The sequence below is a fragment of the Palaemon carinicauda genome, chromosome 3 (genome assembly GCF_036898095.1).
Source record: "Palaemon carinicauda isolate YSFRI2023 chromosome 3, ASM3689809v2, whole genome shotgun sequence".
NCBI classification, from domain to species: Eukaryota; Metazoa; Arthropoda; class Malacostraca; order Decapoda; family Palaemonidae; genus Palaemon; species Palaemon carinicauda.
The window spans coordinates 44,539,581-44,554,580 of NC_090727.1; the positions used below are offsets into that span (position 1 = coordinate 44,539,581).

The 15,000-nt window shown below is 31.5% G+C and overlaps 1 protein-coding gene across 1 annotated transcript in view; it reads right to left on the minus strand.

Annotated features, from left to right (window-relative positions):
- LOC137631599 (endothelin-converting enzyme homolog) overlaps positions 1-15,000 on the minus strand; it is a 122,907-nt gene that overhangs the window by 91,813 nt on the left and 16,094 nt on the right. Inside the window, exon 4 of the mRNA XM_068363470.1 lies at positions 14,833-14,916. Coding sequence (XP_068219571.1) covers positions 14,833-14,916 — 84 coding nt within the window. The remainder of the gene's footprint in view (positions 1-14,832; positions 14,917-15,000) is intronic.

The window sequence follows — 15,000 nt, forward strand, 5'->3', positions numbered from 1 at the left end:
TGACCGGCCGGGAGTCGAACCCTGGTCCGACAAACTTGTATAGACAGTTATTACCACTTGGCCACGAAGTATATATATATATATATATATATATATATATATATATATATATATATATATATATATATATATATCTGGCCCCGGGGAGAAGGTAGTAAATCTCTTGGCATTTATATTTTTAGATACACCGTATTTTTTTTTATTTGGTGTAATTAAAAGTGAACGATTGAATAAGTTAATGCTTCCAAGAATTATTGAGGCATTCGATAAAATGCAGTTAAATCAACCTCGATGATGTGAAAGCTATGAAATACCCTTGATTTTTAAACTCATTTTATTACATTTGTAGGAGCTTGAACGAGCATTATTCCTGTGTAAATTATCGTTCTATCATTATCAAAAAGTAGAATTTCGTCTTCTCTTGCTTTTGCATTCGTATGTTTATATTATTTTTTTCTTATAATCATGAATTCTTTTCATTCTTGTTTCCCCGATGATATCGAAATGGGAGAGGTAAAAGTTTTTTAATTCACACCAAAATTATCGAAAGATATCCTTCCATTCTGATTTAAAGTGCAGATTAAATAACGTGAAACTTGGATCACAAATGACAAAAAAATTGCATCATTAAGACATCGTAATAAACGTAACGGCAAAATTGCACTATAATCTTAATCATTAAGAAACAATGAATATTTCCACCTGGAAACAAATGATGGATAAAATAAATGTTTCATTTCATAAAGCGAACCAAAATATCAATTTGAGAATAGGTCACTTCATTAGGTATTCAAAACCTTGTACAAATTGGGAGGGAAAAGTGAGCAGATTCATATAGTGTAGTTTCTCAGTCTCAGTTTCGTAAAGAGTGTGAATGGATTTGTGAATTTTGGTCTTGTAGCCTAGCACTGGGACCTGTGATGCCAGTCGGCGTCCAAGTTCAATTAAAGTAAAACACGGAAGGTAAAGTTCAGAGGTTGGACAGCAAGATGCAAGAAAGGAAGCAACGAGGGAGGTAAAGTAGAAAGATATCAATCAAGTGGAGCTAAAAGAAAGCCGCAGAGATCCTTAATCCCTACAGTAAACCGCGTGAAGAACACTGATGCCACTACTTTCCCTATGAAGTTCGTAACAAGAGGAAAATATTGAAATACAAAAGAGAAAACAAATATATATATATATAAATATATATATATATATATATATATATATGTATATATACATATATATATATATATATATATATATATATATATATATATCCATAGATATGAATATCACACTGGGTTGTAAAATGAAGGCTGTAAAATTAAGTAATTATTCTCAAGTACAGCAAGAATAACAGTTTCGGATGACTGCACAACGTATTTGGTTACTCATAAAACCATGAAAACTTGCGTCGTTCACGACAAACTGACAGCAAATCCTATCACAAATAATTCTATGCTACGCATGTCATTCTTCAGACCATGGAAATAAATCTGACAAAATAACTATTTACGAAATTAACTTAATTCACTTTCACGAGAAAGATTAATAGTAAGAATATGATGGTAGATTAGGATTTACAAATTATTATTATTATTATTATTATTATTATTATTATTATTATTATTATTATTATTATTACTATTTTAATTTCTGTTAATCACAGTCTCCAGAGATTGATGGTTAATAGCGTGCAGTTATCATTAGAACTGTTTTGCACTAGTCCTGGGGTTGTAACGGCTCTTACTTTCTCGAGATTCCTTTTCAATGATTTAGGTATGGACACAAGTGCCCCCTATGACTATTGGCTGTACTTTAATTTGCACATTCCATAGCCTTCTCAATTCAATTCATGAGTCTTGGTAGTTTTCTACTTTCTCGCTCCCTTCATCTTCCATTCTTGAGTCCCATGGTACTGTGACATCTACTGAATGTGTCGTGTCGACCAAAGTGACGTCTGAGGTCTGATCAATGTGTTTGTACCACCCAGCCTGTCCTTATACTGTAGCCGGGGAGTAATTAAGTCTGATCATTTTCTAATAAAACTTTAGGTTGATGTTCGTACAATTTTTGCTCCATTATATTTGAAATTTCCCACGGAAACTACAACGGAGATATATAGCCAATATATCATGTAGTTTCTTATATTTATTCATAGCAAAGGCTTAACATTCACTGGCGATGTAGTTGATCGTTTCTTTTCTTGACATAAATTTACTGCACTTTGACGAGATGTTAGTTCCGTCTATTGCTCTTTAAATATATCTTGTTCTTAGGGCCTGATTTTGTCCTGCTATTATCATCCCTTTAGTTTCCTTTGTAAGTTCTCTTTGTAGTCACTGTCATATTTCTTTGCTGGTCAATTCTTCAGTTTCATTATTATTATTATTATTATTATTATTATTATTATTATTATTATTATTATTATTATTATTATTATTATAGAGTAAACCCTTCTCAAAAATTTTCAATTGAAAGTGAGACTACACCAGCTACTGTACATTAATTCTGTAAAAAAGAAAATCTCAATCTTTCTGAAGCGTGTTTCCACACCAACCTCTACTACACACTGATTTGCTGGCGGAGTGGACATAAGTTCCTTGCATTGCATATCATACATTCTGTCACATCACGGAGTTAAGTAAATTTAATCACTAAGTATTCCTCTTCATTACTGAAATTAATTTTACACAGCTCTTGTCAATTCCGAGTTTCAGAGAAAAACAATTGTAAGACATATTATCAATACGGAATATAAAATTAATGCAACTGATAAAAATAATAACTATTTTACTATCATTATTATTATTATTATTATTATTATTATTATTATTATTATTATTATTATTATTATTATTATTATTATTATTGTAGTTGTTGCGTTCTTTTTACTACACACAAATGAAATTTCGAAAAGCAGCCTACCAAAGACACTAGCAATTTCATGCTGTTATTTAAGAGTAAATCAGAAAACAGATGGTATTAAACGAAAAAAAAATTGGTTAACACCAGTATCTATGACATCCATAATATTCATAACAATACTGGTTAGACAGTTATGGGGTCTTTTGACTGGCCAGACAGTACTACATTGGATCCACCTCTCTGGTTACGGTTCATTTTTCCTTAGCCTACACACACACACACCGAATAGTCTGGCACATTCTTTACATATTTTCCTCAGTCCTCTTACACTTGACAACACTGAGATTACCAAATAATTCATCTTCTCTCAAGGGGTTAACTACTGCACTGTAATAGTTTAGTGGCCACTTTCCTCTTGGTAAGGGTACAAGAGACTCTTTAGCTATGGTAAGCAACTCTTCTAGAAGGACACTCCACCAAAATCAAACCATTGTTCTCTAGTCTTAGGTAGAGCCATATCCTCTGTACCATGGTCTTCCACTGTCTCGGGTTAGAGTTTTATTGCTTGAGGGTACACTCGGGCACACTATTCTATCCTAATTCTCTTCCTCTTGTTTTGTTAAAATTTTTTATAGTTTATATAGGAGATATTTATTTTGGTGTTACTCCTCTTAAGATATTTCATTTTTCCTAGTTTCCTCTCCTCACTGGGGTATTTTCCCTGTTGGAGCCTCTGGGCTTATAGCATTCTGCTTTTCCAACTTGGGTTGTAGCCTAGCAAGTAATAATAATAGTAATGATAATAATAATAATAATAATAATAATAATAATACAGGACAGTTCACAAATTGCATAAACAATTTATAAAAATTCGGCAACAAATGTCTTAAATTGTAGACATATTCACACCTTTAAGACAAGTAAAGACCTCCATAGACAGCCATATTACCTATGAATTATAAAGCAATTAAAATCTTAAACTAAAAATATGAAATCTAATGAAAACTTTAAATAGGAGATAACTATTTTCTTCAACAACAAACTTTTCTGTAAATTAACAGGAGGAGAAAATATATTTCACTGACGTTCCCCTACGGATATGGAACACGCTGTAAAATTAAGTCTACATACCGTGGTTTTATTAAATGAGAGAGAGAGAGAGAGAGAGAGAGAGAGAGAGAGAGAGAGAGAGAGAGAGAAACTAGCTGCTAACTTCTGTCAGTAGTTTTGGTTTCCACTTTTTCTTTTTATTTAGAGGCGGGATAAATGTTTAATAGCTGATGTGGCTATTATTTGTTTTACACCTAACATGTAATGTAAACAATGGAATTACGAAACAATATTTCAATAATCAGTATCAACCTTTTTTATCTTCTATTTTTACATTCGATATCAGTTACACTAAAATATTTGAATTACGTTAAAATAGGCTCTTTATGAGGATGTTAAGACACGACACTTTATGCATAGAAGATAAAAAAAATAGGAAAAGTTTGAGAATTCCTCTTAGAAATATCTTTAACTCAATTACCTTTTTTTCATAAGACCAAGTCTAAGAAAATTGGAAAAAGTCAGTTTAGGCCAAAAAAAAAAATCTGAAAATTTTGAGAATTCCTCTCAAAATGTCTTTAACTCAATTACCTTTTTTTTTATAAGACCAAGTCTATGAAAATTGGAAAAAAATGGTATGCTAACTTGGAAAAAGTCAGATTATGCCAAAAAAAAAAAAAAAAAAAAATTCTGAAAATTTTGAGAATTCCTCTAAAAATGTCTTTAACTCAATTATCTATTTTTTCAGAAGACCAAGTCTATGAAAATTGGAAAAAAAATAGTATGCTAACTTGGCGTGTTTTTCTATTCCGACTCTTCACAGGAGTATTTTTTTCGCTCCAAGACCCAATTTCCATCCTCATCAGCTCCATCAAAGGATCAAATGAGTGGTTCACATAAACTATTTACCGAAGGAAAAATAACATTCCTTTGATAGCGGCACCGTCTTCCATTTTCCAAAAAAATTTGTGGCTTTTTGAAGCTGACGAATCCATCTATATCCACTAGCGCACGAAATCCGTCGAATTACGATGGTCTACTTCAAGTGATTTTAAATTAATAAAAATATTGAATGGAATATTTACGCTTAAAGTTATGTCTTGTGATTTTAAATTATGGGAAACATTGAATAAAATACTTGAGCTAAAAGTTATGTCTTGTGATTTTAAATTAAGGGAAACATTGAATAAAATACTTAAGCTAAAAGTTATGTCTTGTGATTTTAAATTAAGGGAAACATTGAATAAAATATTTACGCTAAAAGTTATGTCTTGTGATTTTAAATTAATGAAAATATTGAATAAAATACTTAAGCTAAAAGTTATGTCTTGTGATTTTAAATTAATCAAAATATTGAATAAAATACTTAAGCTAAAAGTTATGTCTTGTGATTTTAAATTAAGGGAAACATTGAATAAAATACTTACGCTAAAAGTTATGTCTTGTGATTTTAAATTAAGAGAAACATTGAATAAAATACTTAAGCTAAAAGTTATGTCTTGTGATTTTAAATTAAGGGAAACATTGAATAAAATACTTAAGCTAAAAGTTATGTCTTGTGATTTTAAATTAAGGGAAACATTGAATAAAATACTTAAGCTAAAAAGTTATGTCTTGTGATTTTAAATTAAGGGAAACATTGAATAAAATACTTACGCTAAAAGTTATGTCTTGTGATTTTAAATTAAGGGAAACATTGAATAAAATACTTACGCTAAAAGTTATGTCTTGTGATTTTAAATTAATGAAAATATTGAATAAAATACTTAAGCTAAAAGGTATGTCTTGTGATTTTAAATTAAGGGAAACACTGAATAAAATACTTAAGCTAAAAGTTGTCTTGTGATTTTAAATTAAGGGAAACATTGAATAAAATACTTAAGCTAAAAGTTATGTCTTGTGATTTCAAGTTATGGGAAACATTGAATAAAATACTTAAGCTAAAAGTTATGTCTTGTGATTTTAAATTAATGAAAATATTGAATAGAATATTTAAGCTAAAAGTTATGTCTTGTGATTTTGAATTAAGGGAAACATTGAATAAAATACTTACGCTAAAAGTTATGTCTTGTGATTTTAAGTTATGGGAAACATTGAATGAAATACTTAAGCTAAAAGTTATGTCTTGTGATTTTAAATTAAGGGAAATATTGAATAAAATACTTAAGCTAAAAGTTATGTCTTGTGATTTTAAATTAATGAAAATATTGAATAAAATACTTAAGCTAAAAGTTATGTCTTGTGATTTTAAATTAAGGGAAACATTGAATAAAATACTTACGCTAAAAGTTATGTCTTGTGATTTTAAGTTATGGGAAACATTGAATGAAATACTTAAGCTAAAAGTTATGTCTTGTGATTTTAAATTAAGGGAAATATTGAATAAAATACTTAAGCTAAAAGTTATGTCTTGTGATTTTAAATTAATGAAAATATTGAATGAAATACTTAAGCTAAAAGTTATGTCTTGTGATTTTAAATTAAGGGAAACATTGAATAAAATACTTAAGCTAAAAATTATGTCTTGTGATTTTCAATTAAGGGAAACATTGAATAAAATATTTAGGCTAAAAGTTATGTCTTGTGATTTTAAATTAAGGGAAACATTGAATAAAATACTTACGCTAAAAGTTATGTCTTGTGATTTTGAATTAAGGGAAACATTGAATAAAATACGCTAAATGTTATGTCTTGAATAAAATACATTAGCTAAAAGTCACGTCTTCGTAGAAAAATCTAAATGATATATTCATGATTTCTAATGGATGAGCAATAATACTTTTTACTTGGATTTTTTTTCCACAATTTTCTGTTAGGGAATGAATGTACTTTCAACATATTTAATTTCTATATAGCGTTATATATGATGTCTACGGTAAAATGAGATTTAACTATTAAAAAATTCTATTAGCTATTAATTGTACTACCAGTTTTAGCTGTTAAAGAATGTAATATAGAATTGATTTATAACTAATGCCTCACCCCTGCTTAACATTTAATAGATCAATTCGTGATTAGATTAATCTGATCTTGATCTAGCAATTGGTGTAGTTCCCTACTATAATAGTAAACTAAATATTAGTATTTGCGAAATGGATTTCCTTCCAGATCATCTTTCGAGCCATCCTTGCGAAGATTTATAGCAATTACACATTTTCTACTTATAATTGGGATAATTATTTGGCTGAAAGTTAGGAACAGACACCTACACCATATTATACTGCATGAAGAAGAAAGGCGTTTTATTATATAATTATTGAATTAGATTAATTTAATATACAGAAATTAATTTATCTATGTTAAAAAAAATGCTGGTAGAAACAAATTATGGTATTGTAAGTAATACACAAATATTCCGACCAAAATAGTCAGCATGGATGTGTTTATTATAAACATTACATGCTTGATAAAAAAAAATAGCTTTGATGTGAGATTTGTTAAATAAATAAATCAAAACTGTTGGAATATTACCTATACAATAACAAAAAGGCTATACACACATTTGTATTTCTTTAGATTACAATAGAAAATTAGAACCGCTAGAATCCTAATAATATTGATATTATACTTCACGCCAGCGTTAGCTTTGATGGGATACCAAATTGAATAATAATTCGAAGATATTTCCAGTAATTGCAAAATATTGACAATCATGATAGCCAGAAATCATTAGGTTGTTTTGTAGTCACTGGAGGAGTTGTGTATATAATAAATTCTAGTTTTATTGACAAACTAGGTACCCATTTTACCTATTGTCATTATCATTTTTATTATTATTATTATTATTATTATTATTATATTCATCATCATCATTACTAGGTAAGCTACAATCCTAGTTAGAAAAGCAGGATGCTTTAAGCTCAGGGGCTCCAGCAGGGAAAAATAGCCCAGTGAAGAAAGAGACAAAGAAATAATCAAACTACAAGAGAAGTAATGAACAATAAATACAAAATATCCTAAGAACAATAACAGTATTAAAATCGATCTTTCCTATATAAACTATAAAATGAGACTTATGTTAGTCTGTTCAACATAAAAACATTCGCTGCAAGTTTGAACTTTGGAAGTTACACCGATTCAATTGACTGATTTAAAGGTTTAAAGGTTTAAAGGTCGCTCATGAATGGCAGAGGCAAGGGACAGTGACATTGCCCTAGCAATCAGGACAATGCCCTGGAGACTGACCATATATTATATGATCAGCGCCCAAGCCGCCTCTCCACCCAAGCTAGGACCAGGAAGGGCCAGGCAGGGGCTGCTGATGACTCAACAGATAGACCTATAGGCTCCCCCCAAACCCTCCAACCTTAGCTCACAAGGATGGTAAGGTTGCAGACACTAATGGCACTAACGAGTCTGAGCGGGACTCGAACCACCGACTGGCAAACACCAGGCAGAGACGTTACCAATCAGGCCACAGCAACCTAAGAAGATTAGGCAATAAGAAACTCCTTTGCAGTAATATCCAAAGTAACATATCAACATACTTCTTAAATAAAGTAAGGTTATATTCTCCAAATGTGTATTATTGAATATATCCATAAGGAATCAATGACAAAAAGAGGGTGATAACCGTGATTTGTCTACGGGTTATCTATCAAAGCTAGCTTGACACGTTGACACCAGGTCCATACTGTGAAGGGCTTCATTTCCTAAATTTACGACAGTTATGCGACAATAGACAACATAAAATAGCGTTCAGTAGTTCAGAATCAATAAATCCTTTATATTTCTTTCTTCTTTTCACCCATTAATTTATTCAGGAATATGAACGCTGCAATCTCCTAAGAAACGCAAACCTCAATGCATAAACATTGAACTTTAGCACTTTTAAGTAATACATCCGAGATTTTAATACTTAGAAACAGAATATACTCTTTACTTGAGCTCAGAATATAGAATAATCAATTACTTGATTACACATATCCTTCCTCTATTCTCTATATTTTTCTGTATTTATACTCGTGGTCGGTAAATTTCTCTTTGTATTCTCCGACATACCTCATGAGATACATCAGCCTTCCAAGTCCTAATTTGGCTAATCAACTTTAGGAACCAAAATCATATGAAATTCCAAGATGAAAGTCATATGAAAGGATAATAATACTTCTTTTTAATGCAAAAGAAAACTCAAAAGAATGGCAATGAAGGTAATAACATTAGCATATAATTATAAGAGGGATAATTTAAGGGGAAATCGAATGAATAGAAAAATTATCAATTTATGCATCAAGAACAAAGCAAGAAAGTCCTACCCATTACTGAACTCGATTCATTTGCTGTAAAGCAAAATGAACTCTGCATCATTTACATATCATATCACTCTTCATCTGTTTCTACTTCAACAGGCACGACTCAAAACAAAAGAAAATCCTTCATTTCATTTTTAGGTCAATACCAGCAGGCTGGATTACTAGAGAAGTAAGTCTACTGTATACTGTTCGTTCCCAGACACGGAATCGCACCAGGGCAGAAAATGTTGTTGGTCGACGGCAATAACACTTGCCATGGGCCAAAGACAGACAATTAGACGTGGGATTTAAGACGGAAAGAGGAAGCAAAACTTGAGAGAGCAGAGATAAGAATGCTGAATTGGCTTATGGGAATATCACTCCTTGAGAGATTGGAAAATTATGAAATAAGATAACGGCAGGCTTAGTAAAGATTACAGAGGTGATAAGCGGGTCAGGATTGAGATGGTGTGGGCACGTATTGGGGATGGATGGTGGGGAGGGAGTGAGGATGGCTTGGGAGGAACCTCTTAAGGGAAGGAGATGGAGAGGGCTACAGAGGGTTAGATGGCGAGATAAGGTGAAGGATGATATGGAGAGAAGAGGTTTGGTGGAAGAGGAGGCCTTTGACAGAAGGCACTGGAGAGGACGCATTAGGCAACCGACCCTTTAATATAAGGATAACGGTGGGAAAGAAGAAGAGAGACAGAAAATTAGACAGCCAATTCGTTAAGGAATTGAGGCACTATAACAATTTCCCGTGATTATAGACAATTTCATACGTTTCTTAATGATAGCAGCATGAAAAAATTATATTAATCGGTATAAGATCTTTTTGCTGTGTAGCTTAGCTAGTAATAATAATAAATAATAATAATAATAATAATAATAATAATAATAATAATAATAATAATAATAATAATAATAATAATAATAATCGCAAGGATAACTTTCCCGGTTTCCTCATAAGATCAATTTTGTAAAAATAAAATGCGGAATAACCCAGCGTGTTTTCTTTCCAAGCTGACTCTTCTCGAACGTTATTTTCACCCAAAGAGTCAATTTCCTTGTTTATCGGTTCCATCAAAGGCTCAAATGAGTGCTTTACACAAACTATTTATGAAAAAGAAAAATAACATTACTTTGATAACGGCACGGTCATCAACTTGATTATTTAGGATTTAAATAACTGCTGAATCTATTCGTATCCACTGCTACATAGGACCACTGAATAAATTATCTGACCTAAAGGTTGCGAGCATCCAGGGAAAATCAAAGTGAATTATTTGGGCTCGGTAATGGAATGTCTGAAATAATAGTTACTCCCGAGACCTTGAATAGTCTCTTCTATTTTCATCAAAAAAAAAAAGAAAAAAAAAAAAAAAAAAAAAGAGAGAGAGAGAGAGAGAGAGAGAGAGAGAGAGAGAGAGAGAGAGAGAGAGAGAGAGAGAGAGAGAGAGAGAGAGAAAACTTTCACTATCATCAAAATGTTTTTCTTAGGTAAAAATAACCTTGGAAAAGCTAAAAGTCTGATTTTGCTGAAAAAAAGTCGAAAATAATTATACTATATCAGAATATGTCAAAATCATACATATTTCGGTCGTAATCAATGGCTTCACCTGGATTCAAAAATTCAATTCAGCAAGGAAAAGGTCTGTAAACCAACGTGAAAACCTAAATTTACAAAGTAATCGAAGATATTCTGCCATTGATTTAAAGATATGATTCGCTTAAAAGTTTCTGAGTAATCCTGTCACGAAATTGATATCGGAACCTCAGTTTTTGTGCGTTGGCTACGTAATAGGCTTGGGAGAGAGCTCTATTTTTCTCCATTCTATGTGGGTGAAGGGTTTTGCGAAGATCTCGGGGTCCTCAGAGTATTTGCCTGGTAAGCAACTCCGGGATCTCATCTGCCCATCAGAATTGGATTCGGCGGTTATGCGTTTTTGTAAATGGATTATGGTGGACAATGGCTCCAAACATGGAGAAAAGCTTGAGTTATAGGTTGATCTAGACAGCGAAGAGGTGGCTGATTTACTCTAGGGGCCCTTGGAGGAGACCCCGGACTTCCTCGGAGGCAGACTTTTGCTAATTAACCTGCGGTTAGCCAGCTGGCTAATTATTTATTAAAATGAGATTATCTATTTATATACAGTATATATATATATATATATATATGTATATATATATATATACATATATATATATATACATATATATATATATATATATATATATATATATATATATATATATATATATATATATATATATATATATATTCGACATGGGTGAAAGAGTTAGTCATTTTAGTTGGAGCAAATTTTGGAAAAAAAGTATTTATTGTTATAGAAACGCATTAGCTTTGCGTATATTCATCAATTCTTCTGTTTCAAGAATACTGAAACATGGATACAATGCTTTAAAAATATATCTACCTGTTATATTTTTCTCTTACTATTCCAAGGGCATATCAACTTGAAAGCTTACCCACGATATTCTCTATTTATCACAATTCTTTCTTGTTTTCCTCGATTTTCAGAACTTTAAATTCTAATTTACATTAATGCACATATGCTTTTTTCATTCTTCTATATTTTTTTTTGTTTTCCTTTTTTCCTGTTAAAAAGCAAGGAACTCAGCAAAGAATTCAAAACACTTACATAGTTTTCGTGTTTAGATTTCATTTTTTATTTTACAAAATCTTTAAAACTTGAATATCCCTTACAAAAATTTATATAGCAAATCTTTTCCTGAATCTCTAAAACTCCAGATCTAACTTCCATTTTTTTCTCAACCTCACTATTTTCCGTTTCATAACTATTAGTTTATCACGCTTCTCATAACCTAAAATCAGATTAGTAAGCACAACCATTTTTCTCTTTAAAAATACATAACGTAAATGTAATGACCAATTTACAGTGCAAAACACATATTGATACTCGTAACGTAGCAATACAACTTCTCCCAGACATTTTTATAAAAAGAAAAAAAAAAGGAACAAAATTAGTTTATTCTTTTTAACGTGAATAGTTTCACAAAAAGAACTCCTAATGATACAACTGGCATTAAGTTTTATATTTGGAAATAATGAAAATTACAATGTATAAATGTTGAAGAGGGATTATGTGCAACTGAAAAATATTGGTTATGTGCGTATGTGTGTGTATGGAGAGAGAGAGAGAGAGAGAGAGAGAGAGAGAGAGAGAGAGAGAGAGAGATGCGGATTGTAATAACAAAAATATATCATATTTTTAATTATAAAAATCAAATCCCATACTTTTAAATTCTCACCTTTATCTAATTATTGAAACTGAAAATTCCTAATTTGAGCTCTCGGGCAGATGTGTCTTTTGATATTGGCCTCAAAAAGTGTTTCTAATATTCATTCTATATCCTCTTATTATTTATTCTGAAACCCAATGGATACCAAAATATTTCCTTAGTTTACATAGAGTATCATATTACTGTTTAGATGTTGTAATGTGAGAGAATAATTTTTATAAAGTACATTGAACAATGGTAAAGATAAATATCAAATTCCAAAAAGTGGAAATGATGTTAGTGATCAAATTACCAGACAATAGTTTGAGAGAGAGAGAGAGAGAGAGAGAGAGAGAGAGAGAGAGAGAGAGAGAGAGAGAGAGAGAGAGTGGAAAAGATGTTAGTGATCAAATTACCAGACAACAGTTTGTGTGAGAGAGAGAGAGAGAGAGAGAGAGAGAGAGAGAGAGAGAGAGAGAGAGAGAGAGAGGGGGGGGGGGGCTGAAGGAGATGATAATGATGATGAGCGAGTGGAAAACACTGACAAGTTTTCTCAGAGAGGATGTAACAAAAGGTAAGGGAGAGGGGGGGGGGGGGGTTAAGAGGAAGGAGGAAGGAGGGAGGATGGATTCTTAGACAGGGGGGAGGAAGTGGGGGGGGGGGAGATGATGCTACAAATGGCGAGTGAATGAAGCTAAGTTTCATAACAACAAAAGATCCATTAGAGAAGCACCGCTAACCGGGGGTTACACCGATCCACTTTAAAGCGAGGCTTCCACTTTACGACGGCATAAAAGAATATCGCTGGGGGAAAAATGGACGGCGTTCTTTTCTTGTCACATAATGATACCGACTGATATCTTACATAGTAATACATGTTTGGTGTTTTCTTGCCTGAGCTACTTTAAAATAAAATTAACATGGCCAGCTTCTGTTTTTTTTTTAATATACATGTTTGGTGTTTTCTTGCCTGAGCTACTTTAAGATTAACATGGCCAGATTCTGTTTTTTTTTTTAACATACATGTTTGGTGTTTTCTTGCCTGAGCTACTTTAAGATAAGATTAACATGGCCAGATTCTGTTTTTTTAATATACATGTTTGGTGTTTTCTTGCCTGAGCTACTTTAAGATTAACATGGCCAGATTCTGTTTTTTTTTTTTAACATACATGTTTGGTGTTTTCTTGCCTGAGCTACTTTAAGATAAGATTAACATGGCCAGATTCTGTTTTTTTAATATACATGTTTGGTGTTTTCTTGCCTGAGCTACTTTAAGATTAACATGGCCAGATTCTGTTTTTTTAATATACATGTTTGGTGTTTTCTTGCCTGAGCTACCTTAAAATAAGATTAACATAGTCAGATTCTGTTTTTTTAATATACATGTTTGGAGTTTTCTTGCCTGAGCTACTTTAAGATAAGATTAACATAGTCAGATTCTGTTTTTTTAATATACATGTTTGGTGTTTTCTTGCCTGAGCTACTTTGAAATAAGGTTAACGTAGCCAGATTCTGTTTTTTAATAACCTTAATCTCAACTCAGGGATGTGTTTGAAAAAACTCTGACTCTTTTTCGCCTTGTTTTTTAATTACTCTTTGTATGTTCTTCATTATCTTAATTATTGTTTGTATGTTCTTCAGTAAAAGACAAGAAAATATTTTTTTCCCCATTTGAATCCAATGCAATAGCTTTTTAGTATATTTTGAAAAAAAAAAATATGTTCTTTCTGTATTAATTTCAATTTTTTGGGTAAGTCTTTCTTTAGATCCTAGGATATAAAATCCATGAGTTTCTTTCGTCAATTTTTTCAATGTATGTTTTTCCTTGCACGGAGTGAGCCACTTTGAAAAGCACTACACTCTTCACTACTATTTATTAATCATAGTTTTTGCTTTTATATAATACAATTTGACAAATGTTTCACTGGATTTTTTTTTTACTTTAAATTCATTGTGTCATCACGATGATTTAAATTTCCTTTTAAAATGATGCCATAATATATTTAGTACCCACCGGAAATGTTCTAAGATATATTCCCTCCCCACCATTAATCCTTATTTTGTTTCCTGTCTACGTAAATACTGTATTTTAACAACTCTTGATTCTTAAACGAAAATTGAAATGACATGCAAATTCAATGAGTTTTTTCTTTCTAATTCTAATATCTAAAACAATTTGCAGACACCAAGCGCTGCAAATTGTACACAATCGGCAAAATTAATTGCAAAATGTACACATTTGGCAATTATCCACATTTTGCGTAACATACATTATTCATTAAATTGAAATACCCTGTCTTAGATTAAAGTCTAATAAAGTTTACTTAAAATTAAACACTCTTTTTAAATTATTACACAATTCCAAAGACTATTACTCAACAACGTCAACGCAAAAATTGACAAATTATTCAATGTAATACGGACTATTACTTACTTGTGTTCATGCAAGAATGATAAAGTCTTTTGGCTTTTCCAAAGGCGTCTGTATCGTTGTCTCCGTGAGGAAGATCCAACATTTCTGAAAAGAAAAGTATATATTAAATGTTTGCATCATCAACATTATTTGTCTTATTAACAGTATTTTGACACAAAACAATGTGGA